General features: G+C 45.5%; 1 protein-coding gene across 5 annotated transcripts in view; it reads left to right on the top strand.

Moving 5' to 3' along the window:
- The window catches only part of NSD2 (nuclear receptor binding SET domain protein 2), a 158159-nt gene that overhangs the window by 99696 nt on the left and 36720 nt on the right, over positions 1 to 21743 (top strand). For all 5 annotated transcript variants that reach the window (XM_089510936.1, XM_089510935.1, XM_089510934.1 and 2 more), the window contains 3 exons: positions 3473 to 3652; positions 14038 to 14194; positions 14830 to 15035. In XM_089510936.1, the coding sequence (XP_089367062.1) occupies positions 3473 to 3652; positions 14038 to 14194; positions 14830 to 15035 (543 nt within the window). The remainder of the gene's footprint in view (positions 1 to 3472; positions 3653 to 14037; positions 14195 to 14829; positions 15036 to 21743) is intronic.

Below are 21743 nucleotides of genomic sequence, written 5' to 3'. Positions count from 1 at the left end.
GACCAGGGACAGAGCTAATGCAATTCTACCAGCTCCTTACTGGCTGAGGCAACACTGGTTTGCCCCCGTACTCCACCTGTCCAGGGGCCAATACCTCAAACTTCCTAACTGGCCGGACCTTCTCTTCCACTTGGCGCAGTCCTTCACCCAGACCTAGGTAGCCTCCACATGACAGCTTGGAGGATCCAGCCTTGACTGCTCCAGAACTTCTGTGAGCTTCCAGAAAGGATTCTACTAATCTTATAAATGAAAGCACTATTGTGCCTTTGCTGAGGCTAGAGCTGAACCATGCTTGCCGGTTCAACTCTCTATGGCCTTGCACTTCCTGCTTCATCTGCGTGATCAAGGACTCACCTTTTCATCTCTCAAGGTATATTTATTGTAGCTAACCAGCCCCTTGGTTCACCGTCTGCTAAGCTCTTCACCTCATCTGCTTTAAAGAGATTTTTCAAGGGTCTTTACCCTCCGCTATCTCCGCTGGCTCCTCCCTGGTCACTCTCATTGGTGCTTACACATCTTACCTGGCTGCTCTTTGGGGTTGGCCTCCTTGAGATTACTTAGCTAAAAGTGGTGTTTCTTATGGCCATCATGTCAGCCAGGAGGTCTTCCAAGCTGACGGCATTGTACTCAGATGAGCCCTTCCTTATTTTTCACAGGAAAAACTGGTCCTCAAGCCAGACATTTCCTTTCTCCCTAAGGTGGTGTCCTCTTTCCACCTTTCTCAGGACATTGTGTTATCCACTTTTTATCCAGACCCTTCCACGGCTCTGGAAAAGACTATGCACACACTTGATGTTTGCCGTGCTTTGTTGTTTTATGTTCAACGTTCTGCTGAGTTCGGGTTGACCACCAAGTTATTTGTTTGTTATGGGGGACCTAAGACAGGCCAACCTGTTTCTTCTCAAAGGTTTTCAAAGTGGATTGCCCAGACAATTTTGCTGACAATTTTGCCAAACGCCCTTGTCCTGTTGGTCTGCGCCCACACTCAACCAAGGCTGTATCCTCCTCTGCCACCTTCCTCAGAGACATTGCTCTGCCTGATGTCTGAAAGGGAGCCACGTGGTCTCAACTTTCCATGTTTGTCCGGCATTACCGGCTTGATTCCAGGTCTGATTGGGATGCCAGCTTTGGCCGTGCTGCTCTCTCTTCAATTCTACAGTGACCTTCCCACCTGCCACAGGTAAGCTTTTTAGTCACCCTATTGTGTGAGGCACAGAGACCATGAAGAAGAAGAACAAGTTGCTTACCTGTAAGTGGTTCTTCGAGTGGTCATCCGTGGCCTTACACAAACCCACTCTACGTCCCCTCAGTCAGGTCCTTGCTAATTTTCTTGCGGCAGACTTGAATTGAAGGTGGATTAGATAAGTGGGATTGGGCTTACTTAGTACACAGGAGTGGACACGGCTTTCCACCAATCTGCTCAGCTTTTCAGCTTTCTGAATGGAGTCTCTGCGTAGGCACAAAACCCTATTGTGTGAGGGCACAGACAACCACTCCAAGAACCACAGTTACAAGTAAGCAACCTGTTCTTCCACAGTCTAGGGGCAGCAACTGAGAAGGTCCTCTCTCATGTTCCCATCAACCATGCTTGTGCTGGGGGTGGGACTGAGAGGAGGGCCTATACTGAAGGGCCTCTACTCAAAGCCCAGGCCAGCTCATACAAGGAGAATATGGTCTGCCACATAGCCTGGACCTGAGCCATATAGGGCTTTATAGGTCAGAACTAGGACTAGGACAAAATGTGCCCTGAAACAAACTGCCAGCCAGTAGATATGTTTCAACAGGGACATTGTGTGGTCTCTGTAACCTGTCCCCTTTAACAGCCTGGTTGCACTTTCCAAAGACTCTTCAAAGGCAGTCCCAAGTAGTAGTAGTAATAAATTTATTTATTTATTTATTTATTTATTTATTTATTTATTTATGCCGCACTCTTCAGCCAAAAGGCTATCAGAGCAGCTTACAAATTGTTAATTAAAAATTTCCCTGCCCTCAGGCTTACAATCTAAAGAGACAAGACACAAAAGGAGAAGAGAATGGCAGTGGGAAAGGGGGAAAGTCCAGCAGAACTCATGGCAAATGGACTGGAGGGAGGGCCTTCTTCTTTCAGGCAAGGCCTGATGGAGCTGGCTTGCCTTTCTCTCCCTCTGGATGATGGATGGAGAGAGAGCGTAGAGCGTGTTACAGTAGTACAAATGGGGATGTAACCAAAGCACGTAACACCAAGGCCAGATCCTGCATTTCAAGGAATGGGTGCAGTTGTCACACAAGTTTTAAATGTGCAAAAGCACATTTAAAACTTTCTTATTGAGACCAGTCTTTTATTTATTAAATTTTGTACAATTTTTAAAAAAGGTTTTGGTATTGTATAATATGGAGGTTTTTTATTTTCTTATGAATATGTTTTTGTTTTGTTTTGTTTTTAATTCTTTGGAAGCCACTTTGGATCCCAGTCTGGGAGAAAGGCAGTATATAAATGCAGTGGAATGAAATGCAATGGAATGAAATGAAATAAAATAACAAACCAGCTGGCTTGAGTTTCATGATTTTCAGGGGAGGGGCTTTGTCTTGGTGAAGAGTGGCTGCTCATTTCCATGGAAGATCCAGTTAGTCCCCTCCTTGCTCTCTTTCCACCTTTCCCTCAGGGGTGACCTTTGATTTTTAATTGCATGGCAGAACAGTGTTTAACCATGTGCTTTTATCTTGTTTATTTTTGTTTTTTATTATATTTTAAATTGTTTTTGTGTGTTTTATATAAAACGTTGTATTTTACTTTTACAGTCGGCCCTTCTTATACACGAATTTTTTTATACACGGATTTAAGCATACACGGTTTGAAAATGTTCCAAAAAAGTATAAATTTACCTTGATGTTCCATTTTTTATTAGGGACACCATTTTGCTATGTCATTATACTTAATGGGACTTGAGCATACACGGATTTTGTTATACACGGGGGATCTTGGAACCAAACCCCAGCGTATAACAAGGATCCACTGTATAACATAACATTTTGTATATATATTTGTTATGTCCAAAGAAGTGTTTTTGTGTAGGGGATCCAGTCTGTTGCATTAAGGCACATAGAACCGGAAAACATAAGTGTAGACTAAAATTAAAATAATATCAGATAAAAATCTTTATTCTTTGTTTTATGGGATATTTCATGACCCAGTTTTGATTTCCCACCAGTTGGGCCAACCTACTGACAATCTGCTTCTGTGTTGACACACCATGGTTTCATTAAAAATGGTATGGAGCCTTATTTTGCCCCAATATGTTAGATTGGTTGTGATACAAAAGTAAATCAATGGCAGAAATCAACTAATTTGTTAGGACATTATTTGGAAGGAAATATTTGCATGGCAGGAAACATTGCATGTGTAATGTAGGTATTTACAATCTTATTTGTACTTTCTAAACATTTCAGTCAATAATCAGGAGTGATGATGCAGATGTATTTGTGTTTCTGATAGGCAAAATGATGCGGTGTGTTCGCTGTCCTGTTGCTTATCATGCTAGTGATGGTTGTGTTGCCGCAGGATGTGCAGTGATCACTTCTAGCAGCATTATTTGTACCAGTCATTTCACTGCCACTAAAGGGAAGAGCCATCATGCACATGTTAATGTCAGCTGGTGTTTTGTCTGCTCCAAAGGTAAATAAGTGTGGAGACATTTTATTTTTCTCTATTAAAAAGACTGGTATTTAAATTTCATATTTTATTTTATCATGTTGAAGCTGTTACTCTGATATGTTGTTCTGTCTTTCCTTAACATTCTTCTGTTATATTGAAAAGTCTTTATTGGGCACTTCATTATGCAGGTTTCTATGTTGTCAAGATAGGTTGAGAATGATATATTTTCCTGTAGAGGTGGATGGAACATCCTAACTGTGGGGTGGTCCTCTCTTTTCTCCATAGGCAGTAACAAATCAGCTTTCGAGAGTGTCCCATGATCCCAGTTTTTGTTCCTGCCTTGTCTCCGTAGGGCAGCCTTTCTCAAATAGTGGGGCGGGCCCCCCGGGGGGGGCGCGAGGCTCCGTAAAGGGGGCGCGAGGCTCTGTTATGCAGAGGTGTACTTATAACAATTTTATAGACAAATCATACTATTTACAGTCGCGTGGGGGGCGCGAAATGTTTTCTTCTTCCTAGGGGGGGCATGACAGAAAATAATTGAGAAGCACTGCCGTAGGGACACATGTATCTTATCACCTCTCGGGGTATCTTTCTCAAAACCTTTTTCCTTTCCTTCCTTCTTTCTCTCTCTCTCTCTCTTTTTAAAAACAAACTTGCCCTTTAAGCTTCTCCTCCCTCTCTCATAACTCTCTCTTAGTTTTTTCTTCCTTATTCCTCACATCCTTCTTCCCTCTTCTGCGTGCTAATGTGGAGGGGAAGCAAACAGATGGCTGCACAGAATGAGGGAAGCCGAGATCTCATTGGCTGCTGTGAGGACTATCCACCCCACTTGTGCTGATACACTTGGTCAGCTGGGGGGCGGGCAGGGGGAGGACTTGTAGGTGCCTATGAAAACGCTAGGTTAGACAGATCTCCTTTATACAATGGCTCATGTGGGCTCCATTCAACCAGCAGGAACACCAGGCACAACAGAAGCTGGAGCAGGGGGATGTGATTTATGCTAGGCTGGCATAGGCACTAAATACTTCCTTGGTGGATTATTTGGCTTGCTTGAGGGACTTAGTGTCATGAGAAGCTGTGGCTTGCTTCCTATAATGTCTCAGCACCTGTTGTGAGGAGGAACAAATGGAGAGCAGGCTGTTCATCTTGTGCAGAAGGGTCCTCTGTTGAGGGGACAGGGTTTCAGCCAACCCACCATCTCTCTCTTTCTCAGGGCTCTTCAACAGTCAACTCTTATCACTTCCAGCTCCCCAGTAGACAAGAGACCAGCCATGCCAAAAGTGTCAATGCCAAACACAAAGCAATGAAGGGGGAGGACTTGAGCAGTTCTCAGGCAACCCATGGGACATCTGTTGGCACAGTCAGGATGCTTTCACAGCTACGTTCTGATGAAGAGTCTATAGGTGAGGAGGACTAGGAGGATCTAGAAATAGAATACTCTTCCCACACAAAGGAAAAAAGGGACAACTTGGCAAACTTCATATCTCTTGGTGAGAGCCAAGAACTGCAGGACAGTTATAGAGAGGAGGTGATTCACAGCACTTACTCAGATTCTGAAGACGGGAGCTGTCCACAGAGGAGGACAAAGATAGCCCTTCACCCTACCCCTCCCTCTGTTCATCTGTAACATCTGCAGAACTTTGGTATGCTATTAATGAAAGTAGTCAAGTCATTAACCACCAGCCTGCTGTCACACACACGAGATTCCCCAATGTAGCGGGGAGTGGTTTCATAGAGCAGATGTTCTTTCTAGCCAAGTTCATGGCACTAGTGAGGAAAGAATGGGAGAAGTCTGCAACCAATAGGCCTACTCCAGTGTGTACTAAGAGAGTCTATGTACTAAGAGATTCTACATGCTTTCCAATAAAGTCATGGAGAAACTACAGGTTCCATTGGTCAATGATTGCCTGTTCTTATCTTCAGTATATTTGAGGGATGCAGAGAGCTCTCTCAAAACTTCAGAGGTTCAGGCAGCTTTCAAGCAAATGAAATCTATTTGCTGATTCTCAGGGCCTCCACATCTATTTCCATTTTGTCCTGAGTAGCTGTGCTATGGGTGAAGAGTGGACAAGCTCTGCTCTCAAAGCGCTGGACACCCAAATCTGATCAGAGTGAAACGGGATCAACACACCTTTCGAAGTTGCTGCCTTCACAGCCAATGCAAGCCTCAACACTGTCTAGTTCACTGTCAGGCCAGGGCTCAGAGAGCTGCCATAGCTGTCAGGAGGCAGATGTGGCTGAATAACTGGGGTGTGGAGGCCAAGGCCAAGTGCAACCTTACCTGTCTGTTTCTAGGAGCCAACTGTTTGGTGATGCATTGGAACCAGTACTGGTGGATACCAAGGATAAAAAGAAAATTCTAATCCTTAGGAGAAGAAAGGAAGACAAAAGGCAACTGAGATAGGCCCAGGCTTCCTTTTTTTCCAATGGGGGCAATTTCGCATCCCTCAATAGTTCCTCTACAAGGCTCAGGGACTTTAGAGGTTACAGGCCTCAGTGGAGGAAACAGAAGTTCCAGTGCAGGCAGCAGCATTACCCAGCAAGAACCCCAACAGGCAGAACAGGTAAGAGACAGTGCAAGAATCAGCAGGCATAACACCTGTTAATGTATATTGAAGGTAAAAATGTTCAGAAGTGGCAATAGCTGCAGAAGCCTAAATTGGGTACAGCTGGACTCCAGAGCAGCAGCTGGATGTTCAAGGTCAACTGAACAGGACTAAATGTAAACATGCTATGTCTTCAGTCTCAAGATGGATTGGTGTTTGTGATGCACAGCAACCTGTCTGTGGCACATAGTAACTTGTATATGCAGAGGCTGGACTTAGTGGTTGCCTCATGGTTTGGAGATGGTGTGGTGTGACAGTAAGAGTTTTTGTATAGTAGTGACTAGCTTGTGTTTATCTGTCAGAATGTGGAACCAGTATCCAGGACAATCAACCAGTCAGTTTGGGGGATGGGGGATGAGTAATGGTGAGAAAGAGGTGGGGATTTTTCTGCGTGGGCTTTTGGCTGGGGGTGGAGTAGACAAACCTGGGGTTCTTATGTATTGCTTTTGCTGGGAGGGGTTAGTCTCAGCTTAAATGCTGAATGAAGTTGAATTGCTGATCTTGGAGCTATCAATAAAGTCCTGTTTATTCTTCATAAAACTGACTGGTTGATTGTCCTGGATACTGTTTCCACATTCTGACAAAATAATAAAGCCCTCTATGGAGGGCTTTATTAAGAAAGAACAACACCAGCCCCCAGTAGAGGTTAGGCTCCACTTTGCAAGTATAGGGGAGCAGATCTCCTTGGACCAGTGGGTGTTGAATACCATAAATCAGAGATGCAAGATCAAAGTCACCCCGATACCTTCATAGACTCTCCCAGATCCAGGAGGCCCACAAGCAATGACTTTTTCAGGAAGCCATAGACCACCTGGCCCAAATAGGGGCAATAAGATAGGTGCCTCTCTCTGTTGTATTTCTAGTTCCTAAGAGAAACAGTTCATGGTGTGCAATCCTGAATCCAAGAAGAGTGATCAGGTTCATCTGGAGGCAGTGATTCAGGATGGAGACTCTGAGAGCATCCTAAAGGCAATACAACTGGGTGACTTTCTGGCCTCTCTTGATCTGGCAGATACTAATTTGCACATCCTGATTTACCCTCAACAGTACAGGTTCCTCCACTTCACCTATGTGGCTAGGCACTTTGAATAATAGGAACTTCCTTTTGGCTTGACCTCAGCATCCAGAGTATTCCCAAAGGTCTTGATGACAGTGTTGAGAAGGAGTCACATCCATATCTACACTTACCTTGATGACCCGTTGGTGCATTCAACCTCCTTTGATCAGGGACAGGACGATGTCAGGAGATTGCTCCACTCCTTAGGTTGCCATGGTTTTCTGATAAATTGTGGAAAGAGTCCCTCAAAATATATAACATCTTGATCAGTACCAGTTCAAATATAGTGAGTCTGCTTGCAGAAAAATATCACAGTATCAAACACAGCAGAAAACTTCACAAAGCTGGAACAACTACTAAGGAAGAGCAAGGAAGAAAGTGCAAAGGCAGGCTTACAGTTGAATAGTGTTTGCTATTTACATTGACCTGTGGATATGTTAACCCAGGTTTTGGGGATCAATGTTTTGACTAAAATTTCTAGACTTATGCACAAGTACATGCACTATTTTTCCAAGGCCTTCTAAGGGAACTTCTAAGAAAATTATTAAATCATCAGCCAAAGGTCTTACTGTATATACTCATCTATAAGTCTAAAAATTTATGCCACAAAATTGAACTCAAAATCCCAGGTCGGCTTATTTAAAAGTCCCTCCTCTCCCAACACCAATCCAATCTCCCATTCTCCTTCACTCATCCTCCCCACTCGTCACACTCATCTCTGACATCTTGACCTTTTTACTCCTTCCCCATTCTTTAGACCTCTGCTTCACCCATATTTCCATTTCCCTCTCTTACCTCTTTAATATAATAATAATAATAATAATAATAATAATAATATGTTTTATTTATAGACCGCTATTCCGCAATGATCATAGCGGTGTACAGTAACAATTGTAATACAATACAAAATACAAGGTGACAGTTAAAGGGGGAGAAGTCTCATCCTTCAGGCAGTCCCCGATGTTGCTGGGTCTGCCTGATCGCTCCCTCTGAGGCCAAGATGACAGTTGAGGAGGGAGGGCCTCTTCCTTCAGGCAGTCCCTGATGTTGCTGGGTCTTCCTGATCGCTCCCTCTGAGGCCAAGGTGACAGTTAAGGAGGTAGGGACCTCTTCCTTCAGGCAGTCCCCGATGTTGCTGGGTCTGCCTGATCGCTCCCTCTGAGGCCAAGGTGACAGTGAAGGAGGGAGGGCCTCTTTCTTCAGGCAGTCCCCGATGTTGCTGGGTCTGCCTGATCGCTCCCTCTTACATATCCCATTACATACTTCTCGACTACTGTTACAGTCTATGAGAATCCTTAAATAGAATCATAAGAGTTGGAAGAGACCACAAGGGCCATCCAGTCCAATCCAGTTACAGTCAAAGCACCCCTGATAGATGGCCACCCAACCTCTGTTTGAAGACCTCCAAAGAAGGAGACTCCACTACACTCCAAGGGAGTTTGTTTCACTGTTGAACAGCCCTTACTGTCAGAAAGTTCCTCCTAATGTTGAGGTGGAATTTCTTTTGCTGTAGCTTGCATCCATTGTTCCAAGTCCTGTTCTCTGGAGCAGGAGAAAACAAGCTTGCTCCATCCTCAATATGACATCCCTTCAAATATTCAAACAAGGCTGTCATATCACCTCTTAACCTTCTCTTCTCCAAGCTAAACATAACCAACTCCCTAAGTCTCTCCTCGTAGGGTATGGTTTCTATACCCTTCACCATTTGGTCTCCCTCCTCTGGACGCACTCCAGTTTCTCAATATCCTTTTTGAATTGTGGTGCCCAGAACTGGACATTATTCCAAGTGGGGCCTGACCAAAGCAGAATAAAGTGACACTATTACTTCCCTTGACCTAGATACTATACTTCTGTTAATGCAGCTTAGAATTGCATTGGCCTTTTTAGCTGCCGCATCACACTGTTGAACTTGGGGTCTACTAGGACTCCTAGATCCCTTTCACATGTAGTCTCGTTTTTCTTTGTGGTTTCTGCAAATCACACAAATGGGTTATTCTGCGCCTGCAGAGCAGATTTCAGGTCCTACTGGAATCGCTAGGGAAGACTTTTTGGTGGTAGCTCCGCCCACCCTCTATATAGATTCCATGTCTTCCCGCTCTTTCTCAGTTCCTTTTGTTCACCGTGCGAGCAGCACAAGGAATCTCCCTTGGAATTCACTCCTTTCAGTTTCACTTTTGACCATGTTTTGGCAATGACTTCTCTCTTTGGATGGTGATTTGGCTTGGACTCTCACTAATGTTAACGGCTTTGACCATTCTTCATCTTCTCCTTAGCTTTGGCTACCGTGATGTCCTCGCACTCCTTCAAAAAGTGCACTGAGTGCAGAGGAAATATTCCCAGCCAGGATAGCAATAGAAATAGCAAGTACATTTCTATACTGCTTATCAGTGCACTTAAGCACTCCCTAAGTGGTTTACAAAGTGTAACCTTAATTGCTCCCAACAATCTGGGTATTCATGTTAGCGACCTTGGAAGGATGCAAGCCTGAGTCAAGCTTCAGCCCTTTTGCTAGTACTGAACTCGCAACCTTATGGTTTGTAAGTGAGTGGCTGCAGTACAGGCTTTTAGCCATATGTTGGGGGTCTTTTGATTATGTATTCCTATATGCCAGGGAGTTGGACTTGATGGCCCTTGAGACCTTTTGCAGCACTGTGAGTCTACGATTTTGTCTTGCCAGCCTTGTGAGCAAGACCCATCTTGAGCCCAAGAATGTTTCTTTTCCGGATAATTTGTGGTTGCAAAACCAAACGGAGGCCTCCGTCCCATTCTGGACCTACGCCTTCTCAACTCTTTCATCTGCTACAAATGTTTCCGTATGTAGTAATAAGAGCAAGTAAAACTTCCTGCTCCCTCAAGACCGCCTTCTGCTTGCATTGGACTCTTCCTCAGAAGGAGTGAGTTGGCAATTGCCTCTAAAGCTGCTTTAACACCTCAGAAAGAAAGAGCCAGCTACAGCTTTTCTTTTTTCTTTCCTGTTTCTGCCATTGTCACACCTTCTCCTATTGATCAGTGAATCCTATCCTTCCCATGGCTCCACACATTTCTCCTAACCTGATTCCTATTCGGCGTCTTCCTGTCTCCCTGCTTCCATTCTTCTGTTCACTCTTGACCTATCGCTCTGCTGCCCCTAAAGCAGCAGCAATTCATGACCCTTTTCTCTCCAAATCCTTTAATCTCCTTGCTCTCACCGAAACCTGGCTCCCAGCCCATGATACTGCAACCCCTGCTGCCCTTTTTTTTGGTGGTCTCTCCTTCACCCACACAAGCCGCCCTGAAGGTCGAGGAGGAGGAGGGGTTGGTATCTTGCTATCTAATTCCTGCCAGTTTCAAGTTCTATCTCCCCCCCCCCCCCAGCTATCATTTCTTTTCTTTTGAGTTTCATCCTATTAGACTCTTTTCTCCTTTACAGCTCCAGGTCGCAGTTATCTATCGCCCTCCTGGTTCTGCTACCCAGTTCCTCTCAGACTTCGAATCATGGCTGACATTTTTTCTTTCAGATTCAGTCCCCACTTTGATCCTAGGTGACTTTAATATCCATGCTTATGATTCCAATAACCCTACAACGTCTCACTTCAACTCTCTCCTAGCTTCTTTTTGCCTCCAACCACATTCCAAGTCTTCAACTCATTCTCTCGGTCACTGTCTTGACCTAGTTCTTGCTGCAAACTGCGCCATTTCTGATTACCTGGCACTTGACTTTCCAATATCTGATCATCATTTAATCTCCTTTGCTCTTACTTATACTCCACCTCCTCGTCACACTGTTCAACGCTATTTTCGTGATCTGTTAACTCTAACCCTCTTGGTCAGACCCTGGATTCATCTCTCTCTTCCCTAAATCTTGGGGATTCTGCTGATTCAGCGATGTCTTTATTTAACTCCACTCTTTCCTCGACTCTTGACTGCTTTGCCCCTGTCTCTGTACGCACTTCTTCCTCTATGACTAGGCCTCAGCCATGGCTTACCCCTATCGTTAAGTTTCTCCGGTCCTGCTCTAGAGTGGCTGGACGTCTTTGGAGAAAGTCCAAACAGTGGCCTGATTTTATCCATTATAAATTTGTTCTTTCTTCCTTCTCACGCGCCCTATCTATGGCAAAACAGAATTATTACAAATCATTGATCTCCACCAATGAGAGGCACCCACAGGGTTTGTTCTCCACCTTCAACTTTGCTTAAACCTCCCTCTCCTCCTGTCTCTTCATCATTCTCTCCTAATGACTTCGCTAATTACTTCATCTCTAAGATTACTACTATTCACTCTGAGATAGTTCCTCCTGATTCTTCTTCTGCTCATAATCTTCTATCGCCCTTGCCTAAAAAAATTCTGTTTTTCCTCCTGCTTCTTTAGATGAACTCTCTACACTTCTGAACTCTTCCAAACCTGCAACATGTTCTCTTGACCCAATTCCTACTCGTCTTCTAATTTCTATAGCTCTCTCTTTTCTGCCCTCACTTCTCCATATCTTCAATCTCTCTCTGTCTACAGGCTCCTTCCCTTTGGACTTCAAACATGCTCTCATTCCCCAATTCTGAAAAAAACTTCTCTTGACCCTTCCTCTTTGTCTAGCTATCATCCGATTTCTCTTCTTGCTTTTCTTTCTAAGGTTTTGGAACGGGTTGTTTACTCTTGCTGTCTTGAGTTTCTTGAAGCCAACTCCATTCTCGATTCCTTTCAGTCTGGTTTCCGCCCACAGCTTTCTACTGAGACAGCTCTCACTAAGATCTCGAATGACCTTTTACGGGCCAAGGCTAATGGCCTTTACTCTGTTCTCATCCTTCTTGATTTGTCTGCAGCCTTTGACACCGTTGATCACTGTCTTCTAGTTGATATACTTTCTGACCTTGGGTTCTCAGACTCTGTTCTCAACTGGTTTAGATCCTATTTGTCAGGCAGATCTTTTGCAGTGGTCACAGGTGGTCATACTTCGTCCTCTGTTCCCTTATCTGTTGGAATTCCCCAGGGCTCTGTTCTGGGTCCCCTTCTGTTTTCTCTCTGTCCTTGGGTAAACTCACTGTCCTTAGGTAAACTCATTAGCTCTTTTGGTTTTTCCTACCATCTGTACGCCGATGACACCCAGTTGTATCTTTCCACCCCCGACCTGTCTCCAAGGCTTGAACAGCAAGTTTCGTCTTGTCTCACAGCTGTCTTGCAGTGGATGCGCCATCGGCGTTTGAAGCTCAGTATGTCCAAGACGCAGCTTCTTGTCTTTCCTCCTAAGTCCATCCTTCAACACTCCTTTTCTGTCTCTGTGGACAACATTTCTATTCAACCAGTCCAGCAAGCCTACAGTCTTGGTTTTAGCTTTGATTCTTCTCTGTCGTGTATTCCTCAGATCCAGACCACAGCCAAGGCTTGTAGATTCTTTTTATACAATATTGCCAAAATCCGACCATATCTCTCCGCCTCCACTGCCAAGATTCTGGTCCATGCCCTAGTGGTGTCACAGCTTAATTTCTGTAACATCCTCCTGGCTGGGCTTCCTCTTTCTCACCTCCGTCCTTTAATTTCTGTCCAGCATTCATCTGCACGCATTATCACATCCGCCCACTGCTCTGACCATATCTCTCCTTTGTTGGCATCCCTTCACTGGCTCCCCCTCCCTTTATGTATTCAGTATAAGTTCCTGCTATCGACGTTTAAAGCCCTCCATGGGCTTGGTCCCTCCTTATTTATCAGACCTCCTTTCTCCTCAGCTTCCCACTCGGGCCCTCCGTTCTGGTAGTCAGGGTCGGCTGTCCCAGCCCAGGATTTTCTCTGCCCCATCTCGGATTCACCCCTTTTCACTTGCTGCCCCTCACTCCTGGAACCTTCTTCCCCCGCGAGCAAGGGTCATCACTTCTTTAACCAGCTTCAAAACGGAGTTGAAGACCATCCTGTTCAGAGAAGCGTTCCCAGGCATTGCGTGATTAGCATTTACTATTTGATTTTCTTTTTGTTGCCTGTTTTATTGAACCATTTCCTATATTGCTATGTATTTTATATGTATTATCCTATTATTTTTTTAGATTGTATGCCATAGGCAGGTTTACTCTTATATATTTATTGTTTTTATGTACAGCGCTGTGCAAATCTACAGCGCTATATAAATAATAATAATAATAATAATAATAATAAGTATTGTAATTTTAGCTTCCATTAGGGTTAGGGTTAGGTGAAGGGAGATGTACAGATGCCCTTCTGGACTGCCTTGTCTTCCTGCATGACAGGGGGTTGGACTGGATGGCCCTTGTGGTCTTATAAAGTCAGTGTTTTAGATAAATGAGTTGTGGGTTGATCATTGCCTATATCCCACTACTGTGCATAAGGATCTATGAACCAGGACTCCTCCCATCCTCATCTTGACGTGTGCCTTCATGTTGTTTCCGACTTACAGTTACCCTAAGGTGAATCTATCATAGGGTTTTCTTGGCAAGTCTCTTCATAGGTTTTTTTGCCATTGCTGTTCTCTGAGCGTGTGACATGCCCGAGGTCATGCAATGGGTTCACATGGCTGGCCAGCATCCAAATCCTGTTCTCCAGAGTCATAGTCCACAACACTCAAACCATGACACCACACTGGTTCTCTCTCTCAGCTCATACTAGTGGTATTTCTGCAGTTCCTTGCCCACAGCCTGATGCTGTGCACATAGATGTGGACTTTAGTGCTTACTTATTTTTTTATGTTCTAGATAAAAGTATTACTTTTTGTTCAAAGTGGTTGATCTTAATTTTATTGTTATTGTTATTTGATTTTATTTTGCAGGAGGAAGCCTTTTATGTTGTGAATCTTGTCCTGCTGCCTTTCATCCAGATTGTTTAAACATACAAATGCCAGATGGAAGCTGGTATTGCAACGACTGCAAAGCAGGGAAAAAAATTCATTTTCAGGATATTATTTGGGTCAAACTGGGAAATTACAGGTATGCACTTCTAGAATTAAATATTTGATGGGATGTTATTCACAGTTGTATCTCACCCTATTCTTGACAAGCTTGATCAGTGTATTTGTGCATAGAGCAGGGGGGGGGGGCAATTGTGGAAGACTAGGGGCTCCCTTCAGCCTCCAAGGGAGACTTTGGGGCAGAACAGACTGCTGCAAAGGGGTGAACAGGAGCTACCCCAGAGCTGGTTGCTCTGTAGCTGCAGCAAACACATGTCGCAGCCTCAATCCAACCTGACGCCAGCCCAAATAGGAGCGGAAAAGATGAATTCCTATTTGGGATGGTAAAGGACGTCCCTAAATGTCATCTAGTGGTGGAGGCATTTTTGTCTTGTTTAAAACATGCCCCATCCCCCCCATCACTTTAGGCCTTTCTAGGAACTGGAAGTGAACAGAAGTCAATTAGCCTAATGAGGAAATGTCTCTAGAGGCAAGGTTTTTTTTTTTAATTGGATTCTTCCTGAGGGCCACAAAATGAACACTTTTACTGTCCCTGGTATAGAGAGGCATACATTTGCCAGTACTGGGTCATGATGAAAGTGAGAAATGTATTATTCACTTGTCTCTCTGAGGTTTCTTAAATTCTTACTTCTTTTGGGGATACTTCTCTTTTAGGTGGTGGCCTGCAGAAGTCTGCCATCCGAAAAATGTTCCCCCAAATATCCAGAAAATGAAGCATGAGATTGGAGAATTTCCTGTGTTTTTCTTTGGGTCTAAAGATTATTATTGGACACATCAGGCTCGTGTATTTCCCTATATGGAAGGAGATCGAGGAAGCCGATACCAAGGAATGAAAGGAATTGGAAAAGTCTTCAAAAATGGTACAAATACTTAGTAATCTGTTTAAAATGATCTTGTCCTTCTGTATTGCAGTGTTGTCAATGCATTGAAACTGCACTCGTGATCTCCAATTTTAGGTGTTTATTTTACATATTTGTTTTAATAATTTTAAGTCTTCCATTGTTTCCTTGTTCTAGTTCTAGTTCATTTTAATAATCCTTTTTAATAATTTTAAAGTCTTCAGTTGTTTCTAGTTCTAGTTCAGATCATGTATGACACCTGAACTAAAACAATTTCACTTCATTTAGAAAGCCAAAATACTGTGCACTTTGCAGTCCTGATTTTCAAAATGTAAAATTTTATGGTTCCAAGGATTCTAATCACCTGCCCACCACTAGATGCTACACCAGTGGTTCCCAACCTTTGTTGGGCCGCGACCCCCATTGGAGACGAAAGTCCCGCCCGTAGCCCCCCCTGGTAGGTTGGGTGGCCAGGAAGGGGCAGGACTTCCGGCCGCCTACAAGCCCCAGCAGGCTTTGCGGCTGGAAGTCCCGCCCCTTCCCAGCCTCCCAACCAATTAGGGAGGCCACCAGGGGAGAAGAGGCGGGATTTCCGGCCGCAAAGGCTTCTGGGACTTGCAGTCCCGCCCCCCTTCTCCCCATGCTTGCCTGGCAACCTCAGGGAGAAGAGGAGGAGGCAGCCCCCCTTTCCTTCCTCCCCATGGCTGTCTGGCAGCTGTGGGAAGGAAGGGAAGGAGCAGGAGGACCCCCCCTTTCCTTCCTCCCCACGGGTGCGTGCAGCCGCGGGAAGGAAGGGAAGGAGCAGGAGGCGGCCCCGCCCCCATCCCCTTCTCCTTGCGAGTGCCTGTGCCAGGGCCAGCCCTTGCAGGGAGAAGGGAAAGAGGAGGGAGCCCCGCCCCTCCCCTTTTCCCCTTGCGGTGCCTGTGCTAGTGCCGGCACCCGTGGAGAAAAGGGGAGGGGGAGGCGGGGGGATTCCCAACCTGGCGACCCCCAGGTTGTGAACCCCTGTGCTACACAGAATGTTTGCAAAGCCAGCTCAAAACTGGCCATTGAGAGGCTACACACACTGCCATTACAAATGCAGCTTATCTAGAATGAAATTCTACATACACCATTTAAAGAGCTGCCAACCCTAAGAAGGAGCCCTCACTTGGGGTCTCAACAGACAGCCCCTAAGGCGTGGAGGAGTGGCATATAGTACAAATACTCGCTGGATTGGGGTCACAGCAACCGTACACTGTGGCACCAATCTGGCCTTTTCGCAGCGTGGAAAGGGTTCCCTAGCCACAGTGGCAATGGCTTTTTGGCGATCTTTTGCCACTGCACGTTTAAATGCTGTACCAACGGAGCGCCGTGATGCCCCCTGTGCAGTTTGGTGCGAAGTGTCATGCCAGCATGGGGGCAGCTGGCGTGTGTATGCCACGCCTCCACACCAATGTGTAATGCCGGTCTGTACAGGCTCTAAGTTTGTGAACAGTAAGTAACCTGTGGAAATTTTAAGAGATCTTTTATTTCGTATAATTGTCAGTGCTACTCTAATTCACTCCTTCTCCTTGTTTTTATAATTGCTATGAAAAAACTTACTCCTAGGCCTCTTTTCTTTCTGCTATAGGCAGTCTTCAAAACTGCACACTCTTCCTGTTCCATATGCACCCATAATATTCCCTTTGCTTATAAGTAGGCTTTGACTCCTGAAGCAGGCAACAATACCTACTCTGGCTGGGTGACCATTTGGGTTGTTCTTATTAGGTTCTTCTACCTTCCTGCCATGATCTTAGTATTGGACTTGGATGCTGTCAATGCTGTTAATGTTTCTGGGGATCAAGAAGAGGGTAGCTTCTTCTTGTAGTATCCCAGTCAGGAGCATTTACTAGGGGTTTGCCGCTCTTAGAGACATTGGAAGACATTGTTGCCCCAAGAGGTTTCATCTGAAGTTCTGCCTGATCTATTGTTCCTTCGCTCAAGGAATGGCCAAATAGATGTGTGGTGCCTACTTGCACATATAGCAGATATCCCCAGCCCCTGTGTGTGACATATACTAAAAGCCAAAAATGTTTTGGCTAGCACTGATACTTTTGAAAAATATGTGGCAAGCTCTCCATCTTACAAAAGATCACATGATTTGTGAACAATTTCATAATACTGTACTTGAGACTTAGTGGCTTCTGTCCTCAGATGGCATGTCTTCTTCTTCTTGGTTGTATGATTTAGAATAGAAAAGAAAAATTAAGACAGATGCAATCCTGGATTTGATCCTAGCCAGGGAGAAATTGGTCAGTGAAATAAAAGTACAATAGTTGATACTTTATGGGGAAATGACCATGTAATTTGTTTAATTGTCTGCATTTCATTTATATGCCACCTTTCTTCCAGAGTTGGTCCCTCTTTCTGCCCCCTTGCTCTCCTGGCAGAGCAGCAGCTGTCATGGCGATAACGGGCCAGGTTGACCCTTCTGTCTGCCCCCTCGTCCTGGCAGAGCACATGAAAAGGGGTACAGTGTCTAAATCGAGGGAAGTAGAAGCCACACTATTCTACTTTTGTCATACCTTGCCTGGAATATTACGTCCAATTCTGAGCAGCATAGTAGTTTTGAGCACTGACTTTTCTCTTTCTAAGACTCACTGTGCCTTCTCCTTTCAATATTTCAGTTTCTCCCCACCACCTTCTTGTAAGTATTTCCCCATCACCAATTTCCCCCCTTTCCAGGAGGAACATTCTGGTACTTCCCATGATAATCATGGATGGCCAAACGTGATACTTTCATAGGTACCTAAATGCATGCAGAGATTGCCTCCTGGATAAAAAGCCGACACTATTTTAATTTTATACACAGCCGGACCTTCGTGTCAGTGGGGGATCCATTCTGGACTTCCCCTCACCACGAATATGAAAAAATGCAGGACCTCAAATCCCAGTCCCTAATGTTGGCATGATGTGCATATAGACATGATGTGCATATAGCCACGTGCACACTGCACTATTTGGGACAATGGTTCTTGCTATTCACAGATGCTCACATGTATGGATGGTAAGCTCGCAAATAGTGAGGTCCCACTGTAGTTAATTAATTTCATTGTAGACCTACTCCCTAGGTGTCTTCTCTTAACTTATATAATTGTTGTTGTTGTGTGCCTTCAAATATTTTCCGACCTATGTGAACCTTAAGGCAACTCTGTGATGGGGTTTTCTTGGCAAGATGTATTTACAGGAGGATTTCCTTTACTTTCCTCTGAGGTTTAGAGAGAGAGTGACTTGCCCAAGATTTAGTGCAGCATAAATGAGACTCAGTCAGGCGTTCCTCAATAATTTTCTTCCGGGTATGTCTCTTCTCCTTGTCATCATTTTAAGTTTTAAATTAATTTTTCAATTTCTGTATTATTAAATACGGATTAGTGACTGAAAACCAGTCCAGTAAAAAAGCTGAAACATTATATGGATATTGACTAATCACCAGGAATATCTTGGCATAGTTCTAACACTGTGATGGCGAACCTATGGCATGCGTGCCACGGGTGGCACACAAGCCCTTTTGACAGGCATGGAGTGAGGAAAAAGGCGGAAGAGGCATGCGCGTGCCCATTTTGCCTCCTCCCTGCCATTTTCGGGCCTCAGGAAATGGCGCTCAGGAGGAGCCAGAGGCCCGCATGTCTGGCTCCTCATCCCAGTCTTCTCCCGGCCTCTCCCAGACAGTTGGAGGCCGTGAAAGGGCGAAGGCAGGAGGAGCGACCAGTGCGTGCCAGTGGCTCCTCCCCAGAGACGTTTTCGGGCCTCCAGCTAGCTCCAGAGAGATAGCTGGGGCTGGGACAGGTCTGTGGGGGAAGAGGGATCAGCCGCATGCCCAATCCTTCCCCCTTCCCCAGCTTGTCTTTCCTCTGCCTGAAAGAGCCTCTTGGAGCCGGTTCAGACAGACAAAAGGCCGGGGGAGGAGAGGCCTGGGTTGCGTGCCTAGTCCTCCCCCCCGGGCTTCCCTTTCCTCCGTGCAAACGGGCCCCTCGGAGCCCGTTTGGACAGAGGAAAGGCCTGGGGAGGAGAGGCCAGGGATGCGTACCCAGTCCTTTCCCCCCCAACTTCCCTTTCCTCCACACGAACGGGCCCCTCAGAGCCCGTTCGGACGAAGGAAAGTCCCGGCGAAGAGAGAGCGGGCGGACGGCTCCTCCTTCCCACGGGGATTTGCCAGACCTGAGGTATTGTTCCAAGGACACCTCATGACTAGCAAAGTCCCGAGGAGTGGAGCAGGGGCCACAGCCCTCCTCCTCCTCTTCCCCGTAGGGCTTTGCCAGACCTGAGGTGTACTTCCAAGGACCCCTCGGGACTAGCAAGGGCCACAAGCCTCCTCCTCCCCACGGGGCTTTGCCAGACCTGAGATGTCCTTCCAAGGACACCTCGGGACTAGCAAAGCCCCGAGGAGAGGAGCAGGGGCTGCGGGCCTCCACCTCCCCGCGGAGCTTTGCCAGACCTGATATGTCCTTCCAAGGACACCTCGGGACTAGCATCCCCGAGGAGAGGAGCAGGGGCCGAGGGCCTCCTCCTCCCCACAGGGCTTTGCCAGACCTGAGTGTCCTTCCAAGAACACCTCAGGACTAGCAAAGACCTGAGGAGAAGAGCAGGGCCCATGGGCCCATTGCTCCTTCCCCCACAGGCCCTTACTGAGATAGCTGGAGGCCAAGGGAAGGGCAGGAAGAGCAGACGTGCACCCGTCACCCCCTTCCCCCAATTTTACCCAACTTCTAGCTGTCTCTCAGAGACAGCTGAAAGCCGGGAAAGGGTGCGGGGGAAAATCCCGCCCCAGAAGCTCCACCCCTGGCACGCAGCCCTGCCTGCAGAGGGCAACCAAAAAGATTCGCCATCACTGCTCTAACACTTTAGTAGGGCAATCCAGCAAGAAGGCACAGTCTTCAATTCTTCGAACAGGCAACGAGAAAATACTGTACTGTGATGAATACATGAAGTATGGATTTTCATATATAGGAAATGAGGACTATCCGAAGCTCCAGCGTGTAGTATGTGGGGAAGCGTTATCCAACTATGAAACCTTCTTTACACTTGCTGCATTTACAAACTAAACTTGCCAGCTATACAAACAAGGAATGTAGGTTTTTCCCCCACTGGCTAGCAAAACATCAGAATATGACATCTTTCTTTTCGTCAGCTAACAAATATAATGAAAGATAATGTGCTTGAAGCTTCCTGTCATTTTTGTTATTGTATTGCTAGATTTATAGAATCATAGAATCGTAGAGTTGGAAGAGACCACAAGGGCCATCCAGTCCAACCCCCTGCCATTCAGGAAATCTCAATCAAAGCATACCTGACAGATGGCTATCCAGCCTCTGTTTAAAGACCTCCAAAGAAGGAGACTCCACTACACTCTGAGGGAGTGTGTTCCACTGTCGAACAGCTCTTACTGTCAGGACGTTCCTCCTAATGTTGAGGTGGAATCTCATTTCCTGCAGCTTACATCCATTGTTCCGGGTCCTGTTCTCTGGAGCAGCAGAAAACAAGTTTGCTCCCTCCTCAATATGACATCCCTTCAAATATTTAAACAGGGCTATCATATCACCTCTTAACCTTCTTTTCTCCAGGCTAAACATCCCCAGCTCCCTAAGTCGTTCCTCATAGGACATGGTTTCCAGACCCTTCACCGTTTTAGTCACCCTCTTTTGGACACGCTCCAGTTTCTCAATGTCCTTTTTGAATGTAGTGTCCAGAACTGAACGCAGTATTCCAGGTGGGTCCTGACCAAATCAGAATACAGTGGCACTATTACTTCTCTTGATCTAGACACTATACTTTTATTGATGCAGCCTAAAATTGCATTGGCCTTTTTAGCTGTCGCATCACACTGTTCACTCATATTCAACTTGTGGTCTAGTTGGAGTCCAAGATCCCTTTCACATATAGTCTCATTCAGCCAGGTTTCCCCCATCCTATAGCTGTGCGTTTTATTTTTCTGCCCTAAGAGCAGTACCTTACATTTCTCCATGTTGAATTTCATTTTGTTAGCTTTGGTCCAGCTTTCTAGTCTATTCAGGTCCTCTTGAATTTTGATCCTGTCCTCTGGAGTATTAGCTATTCCTCCTAATTTGGTGTCATCTGCAAATTTGATAAGTATGACCCCAATTCTGTCATCCAAGTCATTGATAAAGATGTTGAATAGCACTGGGACCAGAAACGAGCCCTGTGGGACCCCACTGGTCACTTCTCTCCAAGATGAAAAGAAGCCATTGTTGAGTACTCTTTGGGTACAGCCAGTCAACCAATTCCAAATCCATGTAACAGTTACCTTGTCTAGCCCACATTTTACAAGCTTGTTTGCAAGAATGTCATGGGAAACCTTGTCAAAGGCCTTACTGAAATCAAGATATACTATATACACAGCATTCCCTTCATCTAACAAGCTGGTAATGTTATCAAAGAAAGAGATCAGATTTGTCTGGCATGACTTGTTTCTCTGAAACCCATTTTGACTTTTTGTGATTATGGCATTGCCTTCTAGATGTTCACAGACTCTCTGTTTAATGATCTGCTCTAGAATCTTTCGTGGTACTGATGTCAGACTAACTGGACGATAATTGCTGGGATCCCCTCCCCCCCCCCCCCTTTTGAAGATGGGGACAATATTTGCCCTCCTCCAGTCTGCTGGGACTTCTCCTGTTCTCCAGGAGTTTTCAAAGATTATTGCCAATGGCTCCGATATTACATTTGCCAGTTCTTTTAATACCCTTGGAT

Source organism: Sceloporus occidentalis, unplaced genomic scaffold, assembly GCF_023333645.1.
Source record: "Sceloporus occidentalis isolate IW3139 unplaced genomic scaffold, rSceOcc1.0.p SCAF_2, whole genome shotgun sequence".
In the NCBI taxonomy this organism is placed as follows: Eukaryota; Metazoa; Chordata; class Lepidosauria; order Squamata; family Phrynosomatidae; genus Sceloporus; species Sceloporus occidentalis.
This window is presented reverse-complemented; position numbering and strand designations above follow the sequence as displayed.